This window comes from Tiliqua scincoides, chromosome 16 (genome assembly GCF_035046505.1).
Source record: "Tiliqua scincoides isolate rTilSci1 chromosome 16, rTilSci1.hap2, whole genome shotgun sequence".
NCBI classification, from domain to species: domain Eukaryota; kingdom Metazoa; phylum Chordata; class Lepidosauria; order Squamata; family Scincidae; genus Tiliqua; species Tiliqua scincoides.
This window is the reverse complement of record NC_089836.1, coordinates 6362878-6377595: the sequence shown is the minus strand read 5'-3', so window position 1 is coordinate 6377595 and position 14718 is coordinate 6362878. Positions and strand designations below refer to the sequence as shown.

Here is a 14718-nt window from a genome sequence, read left to right as displayed (position 1 = left end):
TCATGCAGATACTTTGGGGTGTGTACATCAGGTTTGTCCCATATAGGGATTCTCCAGCTTTTGGGTGAGTGGGGTAGGTCCCCAGCTGGACCTCAAGGTTTATTCACTCCCCAGGCGGGTCTTAAGGTACACAGGGAATAATGAGTCCATTCACAAAGTTAGAAAAAATAGCTCCCCTGGCAGGACTCTACCGTTCCATCATGTAAATGGGAGGAGGGAATCGCCATGATCAAATGCTCACACTGATCATAAAAAAAGTTAACAGGGAGAAAGGTTTTAGGTTTAAGCCTCCCTGCTCTCTCAATTTCTACGTGAAGGGAGCTTTTTATGTGGGTGAGCATTCTAAAGCGAGAACCTCCAGCTGCAGGCTGAAGCAGTACAATCCCAGGAGGGGCCGTACCACGCAACTTTTCTGAGAGGGAGTTGATCATCTGATGGGGGAGAAAAGAAAGACATGCACAGTATTTCCAAGAAATGATTACAGAGTTTTCATGTGGCTGGGAAGAGCAGCAAGCCTTGGGTGTCTACTAACCGTCTAGGAGCAGGACCCCAATGTCAGTGGAGACGAGCAACGACGGGCCCCAGGAATCTGCGCAAATGACATCATGGGGGAAGGTGCTGGAAAAACACTGGGACTCCCAGGGCTGTGGAGAGACACAACCAAAAGGCTGGAGAGTACGCAAAATACAAGTCACCTGCAGTTACACAATCTTTGAGCTTACTAGTGGTTGAACCTTTTGCCGCAGTTGTTGGTTCAAGGCTCTACTTGTGCAGGATTCTCTATGCCAAGACAAACCCATTGTGAGGCGTGAGGCACGCACTGCTGTACGCACACTGCCAAGGGGGAAGAGCAACCTGCTGCATGACGCTACTGCCAGGGGCCAATTCATGCTGTGCGATGGCTTCTAAGGCTTGTAAAACATTCATGGTTGGACTGCCTGTCCATTCATGGTCATGGCCCCCCTGTTTGATTCAATCAGGCCTGGATACAATACAGTTTGCTTCCATGCACAGAGCCACAATCGCACCCTGGGTGTTCAAGCAAGCGTCCCTCCCTAGCTCCCGCAAAGCATCGATGGGCGACTGTTCACTCACTTCCTTTCTACACAGGCTTGTGGTAGCTAGGATAGCCGGGGCATCCCCTTTCACAATGGTTTTGAGCTTGAGTGCCTTAAGAAAGAGAGAGAGAGAAACATATGAAGCTGCTTTACGCCGTCTCAGACTGCTGGTCCATTTAGCTTAGTATGACCTACTCTGCTGAGTCCCCTGCTCTGTCTCTGTTATCTTTCACCGAACAGGAAGTTTCTAGTTGTCTGTTGACTGTGATGGCTGTCGACAGCGTAGACCCTCTGTGAATGTGCTCCTTTCAGCAAGGGATCATCAATCCACCACGTAGCAGCAAGTTCCGCAAGCTAGCAATATGTGATGTGACACACTTGCCTCACACACTCTCTTGGATGCAAGTACCGACAAATCCAATCACAGCAGCCTTTGAGCCGTGTTTTAAAAAGGCACCTAGAATCTGGGAGAGCGCAGCGTCTCACCTCGTGACAACATGCTCAGTGAACCTCTGCTAAGAGCACTAATTAATTTCTTCTTCTAATGAAATCCATGCCCTTGTATCAGCTGAAGGATCTCTCCTCCGAGACACAGTACCGAGAGTGTCTCATATAGCTGAAGAACTTCAATGAGCACTTTCGAATCACAGCAGAGAAAGGTTACGCCGCACCAGAGAGATTTTAATATCGGTTTTCTTCCAGATCCCCAGATACTGGGGCCTCCTCATTCCCCACAAACGAGACTCCGGCAAGGTCCTCAAAAAGTCTCGATTCAGATTGATTTTTCCTTCTCACTGATCCCAGGCTGATAGCCCTGGTGCCCTCCCTCTGCCGAATCCCTTCATTTACAGGCTGGCCTCATTTCTGCTCTACACCTCATGCAGTCCTCCACTGCAAACACTTTGTGTGTTAATTTATTATTGGGGGGGGGGAGGAATCCATTTAGTGCTGGAAGGAAGATGACACGCACACTCTGAAACTGCGAAAAGTGATATCACAGCACCCTGCAAAAAGGGTTTGGTGTGAGCAGAAGCGTGATCTGGAGACTGGGAGCAGGTCACCGGTTATCAATCTCAGCCCTCCTCTTCTCCTCAGTACAAAGTGCCCTATATTTCCACATGCAGGTTTTGACCCAGCTTAATTTTTCCCAGAGGGATAGGGAGGAAAAAGACCTCATGACGCATGGCTACATTCACCCGTTGGTCTGGGCTGCAGCCACACTCCTGAAGGCCTTTGGGTCCCAATACTGGCAACAGAACCTGCGGGGGAAAGTCCATCAAGGGCTGAAAACTAGAGGGATGAAAAACCAGAAACATAGGAAGCTGCTTCCTGCTGAGTCAGAGTCCTCAGGCCATCTAGCTTGGTACTGACAATCCAGGCAGGCAGCATCAGGATTTTAGAGAGGCGCCTCTCCTTCCTCCTGCCTGCCAAGTGGCTACTTTACCCCAAAAATGGCTCCCTGCAGCCCACGGGGTGGGAAAACGGCACAAGGACTCTGTCCCAGCAGGATGCCTCCTGCACAGACACCCCCCACTGTGCAGTTTTCCTCTGGGCAGCAGTTAATTGTTTATTCCTCTGCCTGGTGCTATCACAACTGCCCCCCTCCCCATAAAGTCCATCTGAGGCACAGACCACCACCACGCACCTGGCCAAGGCGAACGAACTCAGCTTGACGGGCCTCCTCTTTCTTCCGGGCCGATTTGGGAGATTCGGGCAAGACGTCACTGAAGGATCTCCTGTTCAGCATGTTCTGAAAAACCAAGAGAATAAACCCACTGACCCAGAGTTTTGACTAACAAGATCTCACCCTGTGGCTTTTGAGAAACTCTAAATCACACGCTGACTGCCTGGATGCAGGGAGTCCTGGACACAGGGGGAACATTCGAGAACAGGCAAATGCTCCCCTCAGTTACATCCTGGATTCGTCCTCAAAAGACTGTACCACTAAACATAAAAGGAGCTCCGGGAGCTTCAGTTACACTGAATGGGAGCAGCTCTCCAGGGTTTCAGCTCAGGCATCTATCGCAGTGAGCTGCTGTCAGGGCCTGTGGCCTTCTGCATGTTGAGCAGGCGCTGAGCCGCTGAGAGATGTCCCCTCCCTCCCATTGGGGCAAAAAGGATCAAAACCACCAGCAGTGTGTGTGTGTGTGGGGGGGGGGGGCTGAGATGTGATTCAGATCACAAGGGCCCTTCTGGAGAGGGGTGACAAGACCTGGTGCCTGCAGCTGGACATTCCTGGGACAGGCAAGCGAATTAAGATATGGTCTGGTCATGCTGGGGACAGCACAGGCCAAAAAACCTGGCTGTCTGAGGAGGCAGTGGGGGCCGATCTAGACTGGGGGTCCTATGGAAGGGCAGCTGAAAAGCAGACAGGCGCCAGAAAGATAGGACTGACCTTGTGCATGTCAGGTATGAGGTCCTGGTACAAGGAGCGGATCAGCATGTCCAAAGTGCGCTGGCGCTTCTGGGCGAACGTTGGGGTTTCCAGAGTGGCTTTCTCCCCATTGATGACTAAGAGGCAATGAACACAGGAAGAAGGGCACGTTCTGTCAGGAGAGACTCTCTTCCCATCCTCCAATCTGGAGGTCCCAATGCCATGTCCCATCAGAAGATCAGAGGCCCTGAGAGCTGGGGTAGTGCAGTGGGGCTATGGGCACGAGACAGGAAGCCCCTGGCTCAAATCTCACCTCTGCCATGTACGCCCCAAGATGTGATGATCACAATGGTAACAATACCAATTAATTAGCCTGTGTGTAAAGTGCTTCACATACATACTCAGCCATCCTTACAACTGTTAGGGAAGCACTGCTATTCCCATTTTGTGGCTGGGGAAGACTGAGAGGGAGAGGCTTGCCCAAGACCACCAACAGCACAATTCCATGCATGTTGACTCAGAAGCACCTGACTTACGTTTCACCAGCAGAAAGTCCCTGAATTCCTGGTGGTCCGTAAACACTGGTGGGGATGGAAGAGGAGGCCCAAAGAGCGGGACGCTTTCCTCTGAAAAGATCTTCAGCCTGGTGGGAAAGCAAAGCAGATTATCTGGGACGCTGCACAGTCACACAAGTGCCCGGATAAAATGATAGGACATCTTCTCTTCCTTGCTTCTCATCCTTTCTGAAAACGCACCCTCTCCATGAGGGCACTGACACAAGGCCTTAGTTCCACAGCATACATTAACAGTGCAATCCCAGGCATGTTCACTTAGAAGTAAGCCCCACTGAGTTTAATGGAGCTTACTCCTAGGGAAGTGCGAACAGAGCTGAAGTACGTCTGAAGCTGAGATCACAACATGCCCTCATCAAACGAATGGAGCGAACCGTTTGCCCACACTTGGTACCCACCTGTAACTATCATTTTGCTTGTTGTATCGCACTAAGGCAAAAATATCTGCCGTGTCAGTTGAGGAAATTGATCAGTTACTCCCACACCAGTAACAGCTGATTGCGACTCAAAAAGGCCTGTAGTCTCAGTGGAAATTCAAATTAAAGGGCAAAAAGAGCAAAAGAATATCGGTGAAGCCCAACGCTGTATTGCAGTACCTTTTTATTAAGTGTTTATACAGCTGGAACTGTAAAAATACTCAATATGGTGCGCTCAAAACTATATCCATGATTGGCAGTTCTTAACCCTGGTTAAAATCTCAAAATGTCTAGTGCAACCAGTTTCATGCTCAACCACTGTTAAGGAAAATAACCACAGTTAAGCGCAAGCCCTGCATAGCAACCATGGATGGTAAAGGCCTGTGAATCCTTTTCCAAAAATATATTCCAATGTGCTCAGAAGCCCTACTTGAGAATAAAGTTGTTACAGGAAAATCTTTGCCATGAATTTGGCGAAGGGCAAGCACCGAGGGTTGAAAGTGAGGGCCAGAAATCTTCGTCAATGAGAAAAATTTTCTGGTGGTCAGTGGTTGCCATTTCCCCTCCATAATCTCCACATTGAGGCTATGAGTTAAGTGTCACTCTATCACAAACCTCCGGTTAAAGAAAAACGGTGATCCCAATTACTGGCTAGCAGGCAATTATATCCAAAAGTCCTTGAAACAGAGCATAAAGCCCCCTCCCACCAAAGAACTGCAAATTCAGTGCCCAGGTGGGAGGAATTATTTTGACCATAGCCCTGCCCCACACAGGCTGCCAAGTCCAGAATGATTGAGATCACACCCATGCATTTTGACTGGTGTGTCACAACGCACATCTCATAGGGGAGGGGCCACTGCTTGGTGGTAAATTATATACTCTGAACTCAGAAGGTCCCGGCTTAAATCACTGGCGTTTCTGGGGAGGGCTGAGAAAGAAATCCCTGCCTGAAACTCAGGAGAGTGGCTGCCAGTTTGTGTCGATGACTAGACAGACCAAATGCCAGACTCCGTATTAGGCAGCTTCCAAAGCTCTGCTAAGGATGTCAAGACAGTACACCGTTAAAATTGCCATAGGAAGGAAGGATACGTGTGAAGTGGGAACGGATCATGGATGGCTTGAAGGCTGGAGAAGACTCTTCCCCTTCCTGGAACACGATGGTGACAATGTCGTTCCCGATGTGCCGCTTTCTTTCCACCTGTGAACAAAAAGGTCTTCTCTGGAAACCGAAGCTGAGCCAAGTAAGGCCTTTGCTCCGTTAGTTAAACCTGGTTAAAATCTCAAAATGTCTAGCACAACCATGGTTTCATGCGTAACCACTGTTAAGGAAAATAACTAAGGACAGGAAACAATTGCAACTAAATTCCATTTGCACGGTCTCAAAACAGTCCTACCTTTGCAGTCCAAGATCAGGCTGAAAATCCCACCCCCTCCAATTTGAAAAGGGACATGAAAGACAAGGGACCACAAAGGTCCATGGTGAAACTTAGCCTTTATTGGTGCGGTTGCCACCAACCCTTCTCTACCTCTAAGCCCTTGGATACATGCAGGGGCATGAGCTCTGGTGTCTCATGCAGGAGGCAATGGGTTCAATCTCCAGGCTGGGCAAGACCCCCAATTTGAAACTTTGAAGACCTGCAGCCAATTAATTATCCACTGATTTTGGTATCCATGGGGGTGGTGGTCCTGGAATGGATCTGTGGACTGAGGGCCCATCAAAATTCGGTAAGCAGACAGATACACACAGCACATGCACTGCTTTGAACACAGAGAACATGGAAGGCCCAAAACGCTTCCAAGGCGCGCCTCCTGAAAGCCAGGCCACATCTCCTTACTCCTCCCAGCCTCCCGTCTCCTCGCCTTTCTTTGTCGGCAGCTTGCGGCTTAACTAAGAAAAATCAATGCAGAAAAACCACACACTTGCTGTTTGTTCTCTTTAGAGTAGGGGAGCATGGTCGAAACATGGAACATGATCTCGTGCCCTTGGTAGACGGTGTAGACCGAGTAGATGCCGGTGGTGTCATCTGCAAGAGGGAGAAGAGAAGAGAGGGTGCCAGTGGGAGCGCGTGGCGGCCGTGGGCTCCAGAAGGCGGCCCCCTCCCAACTGCTTACTTTTGGTGTCCAGTCCGCCTCTGTAGCCGGTCCAGCCCTTCAATGTGACCGTGTCCCCCAAGAGACTCAGCAGCCTCTGAAAGCTCTCACTGCCCATCTCTACGGGTGAAATCAGGGCAGGGGAGAAGAGACAGAGAGGCCATTAACAAATGGAGCCTCTTAGCAATGAAAATGCTGCCCCCTCACTCTCCCCCATCAACCCAAACCCATTTTCAGCCAGTCACCTTATTTTAAAAAATGCAACCAACTGGTTATCTTTGCTTTCTATCTAGACTAAGGCAGACCATTTTAATACCCCCCCCCCCACAGCAACCAGCTCCCATACAGACAGGACTAGACATTTTGAAACGGCTTCAGACCAAAAAGCAGCTCAGTGACCCATTCAGCAGGCACCTATTTTCAAGCCAGCACCAGCACAAAATCTGGGACAGCATAACCCCCTTGCTGTCCCTCAGATTCAGGGCACTGGGGGCCTCCACTGCTGCTCGTTAGAATCTCAATGGCCAGCAGCCAGTCAGATGGACAATAGCAGTTCCACAGTGGAGTCATGTGCAAAATGATGGCTGTGGGGTGCTCGAATCTGGACTTCCTGCTGGCGCACCAGTGTCTGCTCTAAGGCTAGAGTGGAGGCAACTTAACCCAGCGGGCTTCCTAAATGCACAACAGGAAGGCAGGGAGTAGACAACACAGGAAGGACACTCCACATATACCCAAGGATAGGTTGAATTTTTGGATACATGTGTGTAGGCCTGCGGAATAGATGAGCCACATGCACGATCTACAGTGGGGGTGACTACAAATCAAGTAGTCTAACATGAAACTACAACTCCCTGCTTCTTGCACACAGTCTTGGTCAAAGGCAACCAATGAATATGCCCATTTTACAGATGAGGAACACAAAAGGCCAAAAGACCAGAGCTTTGCACAAGGCCAATCAGAATGCAGAGGATTTTTTTTTTTTTAATTTTTAATTGCCATTTTGCCTGCTTGTGTTAAACCCATTTTTTCCACCCTATTTGTGCGCAGTAAAATTAGAGGCAGGGATTTTTCAGGGAGCTGAAAAGGGCGCACCACAAGTGAACCGGTCCCATCCCGTCCCCCCATCACCAATTTTATCCTGCAGAAGTTGCTACCTAGTGACTCGCCCAAAATGTGAGCCACAGGTTCTCCAGAGAGAATCTGTGACCCCATTTTAATTGTGGGTCTCATTTTTCAGACAAGATGAGTCTGAAGAGGTCAGAGATGACTGTGCTGAAAAAGACTTTCGCCGTATTGCAATGCAAAACTGCAAGTATTAGATAAACAGACATGAGAAATGAGAGCGTGACGATCGAGGAGCGATTGGTGTTTCTCTTCCTCTTGGCTGTTGAGAACACAAACATGTCAAGTTGGCTTTGCAAATGTAACCAAGACATTCAGAGCCTGCCAGAGCTTTTAGTCATGCAAATACTTCAGAGCCATGGTTTGGAGCCGAGAGGGAAACAGCAGTCCCTTGAGAGGCAGAGAAGACACTTTGGAGGGAACCGGTTCGCCCAATAGCTGTTTGGGAGACTTTTGCAGTTCACAAGGAACCAGCCAGACTTTTACCGCTGCCACGCAGGATGGCGTGCAAGAATTGAGGACCTGTTTACATGCGGGAAAGCATGTTTATGAAACACTGGGACTTATTAGTGCTGGGAAAAGCCAAGCCGACAGGAGCAGATTTATCACTGTTGATGAATATGATGCTGGGGATGTGTACATGGGTGCCTTAACGTACAAAGTTAGCATGGAGGAAAAAAGGACACAGAGCACTGCCCCAAGGAGCATGCAGTACACGTTCAGCCGGTGGTAGAGCCAAGAAACAGGATAGGAAAGTATGAAGCTTCTTTGTACTGAGCCAATTGAGTCATCCCTCCAAATGAGGTCCACCTTGATTAGTCTGGGGAGGGGGAAAATGGAAGCTCAGTCATGCTGGCTCCAATCCCCTAGGCCTAGGGTTCCCAAAGTCTGCATTGCAACACCTTAGGGTGTCACGGCACGCTGATATGTCCTGGAAGCCCCTCCTATCTGTTCCGCAGAAGCTGCCATCCCGGATCTCACTAAACTCCCAATATCCAAGATGGCGGTGCCCAAATCTCATAACATTTGGGTGCTGCCTTCTTGGATCTCACAAGTTTTTGTAAGAACCGAGATGGCAACGCCTGGCTGAGGAGGTAAACACCCAGGCAAGTTTGGGAACCGTCGCCTTGGGCTGCAAAGGGCCATTTCTGATCTACACCTAAATATGGAGAGCAGAGTGTTGCTCTCCAGTGTTGCTGCTGTCATTCCAGGTGGCTTTGCTCTTTGAAAAACGTTGTTTTTGTTCTTATAATGATGGTATTTATTGATGCGGTTTATTGCTTTGAATGTGGATTGACTGTTAGCTGCCTTGGTCCTTTATTTTAACAACAAAAGGAGGGAAATAAGCAATTTAACATAAATAAATATGATCCTTCCCGCACCGGAATTCAGAAAAACCTGCAGCTTTCTGTCGGCAACAGAGATAGCCCTCTGCTTGCAGACTCACCATTGCTGAACATCTCGTCATCTGTCAGCTGTCCGTCTTTGGCATAAAGAACTCCAAACTTAAAATTGACAGAGCCCTGGGAAAACAGAAGCAATGGGTGTCAGCGCAGAACTGTCACCTTTCCAAGACAACAGGTCCCATCCTGAGATAATAGGGCTGGGGTGGGTGGGCCGGTGGGGTCAGCAGTGTCCTGCAGAAAAAAAGACCTGAAAGCTTGACCTTACACCGGAGGAAAGGGATCTCAACCGGTCCAAAGTGTCTGAAATGGGCTAGTGACTCGCTCTGTAAAGTGAGTGCCTGAGTCAAAGAGTTTAAAGAAGAAATTCATGTCAAGTGCCAGGGCCGGCTCATCCCCAAGGCAGCAGACAAGCAGAAGAGGCACCAGCCCACTTGTCTCCACAGCTCCTTCTCCTTCTTCCACTCTCTGGACTCAGAAAGGAAAACAGAGCGGGAAAAGGTGTGAAAGAGAAGAGAATGGTGGGCTAGATTGTCTTGCTCCAGCCCACTGCTCTCCTCTCCTTCACACTTCCTCCTCCGCTCTTGTCTCTCTACTTCTTTTCCAATCCAGGGAGCGGGAGGAGAAGAGCCTGGCTCATCCCCAGGTAAGGAGAGACAGCATTTGGCTTGCTTCCTCAGCAACTGAGAGGTCCCGGCTCAGCCCTGGTTCATGCCCTGTCTGCCTAATTAGAGATCTCAGACATGATCATCTCTCTCCCACTAATTGGGAGAGCTTTAATTGAAAGCATTTTGTTGCACACATAAACCCACGGCTGTCACTGCCATAGACACTCAATTATGGCCTTTGGTGCTCAGACTCCATAATCTGTTTTGCAGACACAGATGGCTTTCATGAGTCACTCCGGTGTCAGCACAAACTTGCGTGGTCTGATTTACGCCCCGTCCACCCCCACCCCTCTGCCAAGGGCTTGGGGTGAGTTAACGGCCGTTACAATGCAATGGATGAATCCACACACCTTCAAGCGCCCACAGTCAAACTGAATAGAGATCTGTATGAAGGCAAGGAATTTAAGTGGAAAGTAATGCAGATCTTTGTTTTAAAATCTCTCTCTGGCCTGGTTTAATCATGCTTTTGTTTCAGGAGGGACAGGAGTCAAACCCCATGCACTCACCCTCACCACCGAGGTCCTGCTGCAGATCTGGGTTTTTAAAACCACAGTTCCACGGCTCACCAGGAGCTGGCAACAGTGGTTTTAACCAGGGCTTACAAGCCAGGATGTCAAACCACAGTTTGAAGTCGGCTGCGCATCCTGCCTTTGTACACCCAACTGAAACGACGTTTTGCATTGCGCAAGCTACAACGCTGCTGTTCAGCAAGCCGGGATGCTTGGGAGTGCGTAAGATGGACAAGACAGGGGACAAGGAGGCACACAGACTCACGGGGACCTTCAATATGCCGTATTCTGGCCCTGGTTCCATAGCTCCCAGTGCAGCCAGCATTTTTCAGGCAGACACTACAACCTGTGTGCATGCCATGCTCAAAAATAGCGTGCACAGGAGTCATCTTGGGATGCAACCTTCCCCTCCCCACAAGTGTGGCTAAAGTAGAATGGCGCATATTACAACCGGAAGCCAATGTTTGCTAAATGGACTTCAGGGAATGCAAGGGGGCTGGTCTGCGCATTACCTCTTGCTCTTCAAGAACCAATAAATCCTGCGAGGGGAGGAAAAAAAGACAAATATATTTAGTTCTTATGTCAATCCCAAACAGAAGCAGTCTTGTTTGTTCTTTGCATGTATTGCAAAGTGAAGCTATAATGGCGAAGCAAAGGTTTTGTGGTCCTGAAAATTCTTTTGAATTCTCTCTTCTCCCCTCCCTTCTCTGTAGGTTCACAGTGACGCTGGAAGCAGAAACCACGTCTGGGAGACGCAGTTAATGCGCTTCCCAGTCTGTCCACTGCGCATTCGCAGGCAGGCCAAGCAGAAACAGTCCCAACAAAACGCACTTAGCGTACATTTCCCAGACAAAGCGTTCCAAAAGCCAGCCCACATTTCTATCCAAACCGACGCGATAAAATAAAACAAGGTGGGAATTTGAGCAAGGAAAGGACATCCAAACATAATCCCCCCCCCCCCCCCAAAAAAAGCATAAACTTGCCTTCTGAATTTCAGGGTGGAGAATTTCTCTAGGACTTTTTTCAAATTTGTCGAGATTCATGGCACTGAAATGATCCCGGAAATGGCAGTTATAGTTTGCTCAATTGAAAAGCAGTGATTATTCACTCATATACAATAGTATTTTTAGTGTTCATTTGTATTTGCTAGTTGTTGTTTTAAAGCAAACAGTACACAAATATAAATGCACAAAGGTATTGATGTGGTCCCATTTATGGTATTGACATGATAACACAAGACATTAAGAAAACCAATTCTCCCAACCAGCTCTTTTGATTCCTAAGATCATTAATTCATCACAAATACAGTTCTACTCATAAAGCCAATTCTGCTGCGTTTACCATTACCTTAAAATAGATTTCACAGACAAGGTTTTTGTAGGGCTGTAAGGGAGGCATATTTTCTGAGTACCCTGCAAGAAAAATTGAATGAAGAAACACATCAGGTGGTCTGGATTTTCTGTGCAAACAAGACAATGAGTATGATTTAGGGGCCCCCAATGGAACAGACATTTGTAAAGAAATTATGGGTAAAGGGTTGAAAAAGCCCTACATGTTTTACTGGGAAACTTTGCCAACTTGGAGTTTCCAGTTTGGGATCTCCACAGGGGTTACCATGGACTTTCCAGAAAGAAATAAAGGCAAGCACAGGACAGCCAGACAAGCAGACCCGTGAACTTGAACCCAAAACCTGGTTCGGAGAGCTGGAGCTACCCCCGAACTTAAAATCGCTTTGGCCTTGAACCAAGCCCCCAAACACAGTAACTGATTCAAAACAAGAAGGACCATAATCAGACACTAGGCTTGCAACTGAACAATGCTTTATTTTCCTGGATTTTGATCATATCTTATTTGTAGGAAAAAAAAAATGTTTAAAAACCCTCCCCAAGGTTAAATAGTTATAACTGCATTCAGTGTCTACATACCAGTTCCACAGGTTATTCCAACCCTTCTTCTTATGGTCAGTGCCTGGATCACACTGTTAATGATGCACCAGACAGGAACCAAAACGGTTTCAAAACCACCACCCCCCGCCCCCTAAGAGGTCCAAGGCAGCATTTGGAAACTTACTGTTTTTCTCCAGAGGATTGCCCGGTATTGAGGGACACGTTGGTTGTTTTGGTCGGACAGCACGACAGACAGGAAGAAGGGGTTCTTCTCAGCGTCCGTGCCCACATAGTTTTGATGCACTGGTAAAGGAAGTGCAATGTCCATTAAGCAGCTAGAAAACCACTGTGCAAAGGGAGCCAAAGGTTGGGCCGCGGAGCGTCCCATGGGCAAATTCTGTTGGAGTGTCTGGTATCCAGTCATACCCTTTGCAGCAGCCGTCCCACTTCAGAGCTGCAGTGGTGTGGGTAAGGCATATATTTCCAAGGCAGGCTGTGAAATTTAGAGGGGTGGGAATTGGAAGTGTGTGTGGCACTAAAAACCACTGAATGCCTCCCTGCCTTGTCTACATGGGATCTCAATTCCGTGTGAATAGCGTTACCACAGGCCATTTCTTGTCACTAGAAGGCAACACATTGCCAGACACAAAGGCGTAATCAGATCAAGGCAAAACAATGTGGTTGTTAACAGACCCCCCCAAGTGACTTCAATTATTCAAGGGTGTTTTGATGTCCGCAGTGAGCAAGAAGTACCTTTTCCTAGAAAATACTTGAAGTACCACCTGGTGTGGTACTCGGGGTTTTCCAAGTGGACATCTGTTCTGCGCCACGTACCCGGGGCGTAGTCCGTATTCTGAAAGGGAAAGAGACATGAGCAAGTCACACAACCTCAAAGCCCTCCAAGCTGCCAGCCAAGAAAATTATTGGCACCTGAAGCGCTTCTCAAGGTGTGGCTGCCTGCAAAGGCGCAGTAAAGAAGGTTAAAATGAAAGACAAGACACAAATGCCCTGCTGGTGTCACTCACCTGCACACAGGTTCCAAGTCACCAATGGCGATTGGGCAAACAGCTATGGAAACTGAAGGCCAAACTAGGTGATACACCTATTGTATGATGGAGGTTTGCATCTCTCGTTCTTTTTTAAAGCAAACACTATGCATGGGGTGTGGGTCTCATCCAGACAAGGACTGCAGCACAGTGGGGAGAGAGTTGTTTTTGGGTTTTTTTTGCCTCTACTGCAGTCCTGATCTGGGGATCAACATCAGTGGGGCCTTTAGACCTGGATCAAACAACAGTGATATGAGTCCAAGGGGGAGGGAGATTTAAAGTCACACTCTCCCCAATATAGTCCTAATCTTTCCTTGCACGTGGCTTTTTCAGTAGAAAAACCTAGCAATAGGTGTATCTTCTAGCTTAGCCTGGAAACACAGCTAAAGGGCTCCTTCCCAGAAGAAACAGTGATACAGGCTCAAGACCCAAGCAAAAGGGGTGCAGGGGCTCTACCAGAGCCTCTCTTGCTGTTCACAATAAAGGAGAGGGGGAAGGAGTCCTTGTCCTCTGTTCCCGAAATGTGTGGGACTACGTCAGAAGACTAATCCCATACCATCAGCCCTTTGGCCAGTGATTCCCAGAGAGTTTGAGAGCCACTAAGTTCTCGTGTGGGTGGGAGGGTGAAGGCAGCAGGGGTGTGGGAAGGCAGGTACACGTACCCAAGCCCCTGCAGCTTCCCGGGGGTGCGAGGAGCCCAGCATGACCTGCAGCAAGGCTCCCCACAGCAGTAAAAGCAGATGCGGAGCGATCGCGCCCCGCCTCCAAAAAAGCGGAGGCAGGGCACGATTGCTCCTCCTGTAATTGTATTGTCAGCCTGGACCTGTATTGTCCCTTCCTGCTACCCCTTCTGACCCATCTAGAACTGGGAAGAACAGTTCTGACATTATCTGGTTCTGTGCAAGGAGGGACACCGGAATGACTTGGCAACAACCCCTCTTGTGTCCCAAGAATGTGAATGAGAGATTACCCAGCTCTGAAAGGTGAACAGATCCCACCCAACAGCAAAGTTCCAACACGCATTTAACAAAACAGTTGCCGGCCAACCTGGGGAAAAAAAAAAAGATACCCAAAGGCAGAAACCTCCTCTTACTTCGTCAATGGAGCCATTTTCCACCCGAAACCGGCCAGCTCTTTGGATTGCTCCATCGGCATCGCTGGAAATGAGCTGTGAAAAGCAAAGAAATGGCAGAATCAGAACGGTGGCCTTGGACTTCAGAAGCGCTCCGTCTATGTGCCATTTTGTTATGGGGACATCTGTTAAAACCCTTCATCTTCAGAGGTTACTTGCTAATAGTTATCACATGTATGGCACTACCGAGACGCACCGCCTGGGAGTAAAATGGGGGGAGAAGAGTCATTGTGAGATACAGGAAGCTGGACTAGATGGGCCTTTGGCCTGATTCAGCAGGTCTCTTCTTATGTTAGATGTCAGGGAGAAGGGCTGCTAGCCTTCTGCTTTACATGCTAACTTTCTACCTGCAAGGAAATTGAGAGTGGGAGACTTCTTCATGCAAGGTTTCACTGGCAGCCCAGTCTCACCGTTTTAGTGAGAACAAGCAAGTAGGGGGTC

At 48.6% G+C, this 14718-nt stretch overlaps 1 protein-coding gene across 1 annotated transcript in view; it reads right to left on the bottom strand.

The window, feature by feature from the left end:
* GARNL3 (GTPase activating Rap/RanGAP domain like 3) overlaps nucleotides 1-14718 on the bottom strand; it is a 49696-nt gene that overhangs the window by 9389 nt on the left and 25589 nt on the right. The window contains exons 3-18 of the mRNA XM_066610579.1: nucleotides 14239-14313; nucleotides 12853-12952; nucleotides 12284-12402; nucleotides 11561-11625; nucleotides 11197-11260; nucleotides 10726-10752; nucleotides 9081-9156; nucleotides 6533-6631; nucleotides 6341-6444; nucleotides 5510-5618; nucleotides 4403-4448; nucleotides 3969-4075; nucleotides 3454-3569; nucleotides 2704-2808; nucleotides 1096-1170; nucleotides 533-644 (exon numbers count right to left, since the gene is read on the bottom strand). Of these exons, the coding sequence (XP_066466676.1) occupies nucleotides 533-644; nucleotides 1096-1170; nucleotides 2704-2808; nucleotides 3454-3569; nucleotides 3969-4075; nucleotides 4403-4448; nucleotides 5510-5618; nucleotides 6341-6444; nucleotides 6533-6631; nucleotides 9081-9156; nucleotides 10726-10752; nucleotides 11197-11260; nucleotides 11561-11625; nucleotides 12284-12402; nucleotides 12853-12952; nucleotides 14239-14313 (1399 nt within the window). The remainder of the gene's footprint in view (nucleotides 1-532; nucleotides 645-1095; nucleotides 1171-2703; nucleotides 2809-3453; nucleotides 3570-3968; nucleotides 4076-4402; nucleotides 4449-5509; nucleotides 5619-6340; nucleotides 6445-6532; nucleotides 6632-9080; nucleotides 9157-10725; nucleotides 10753-11196; nucleotides 11261-11560; nucleotides 11626-12283; nucleotides 12403-12852; nucleotides 12953-14238; nucleotides 14314-14718) is intronic.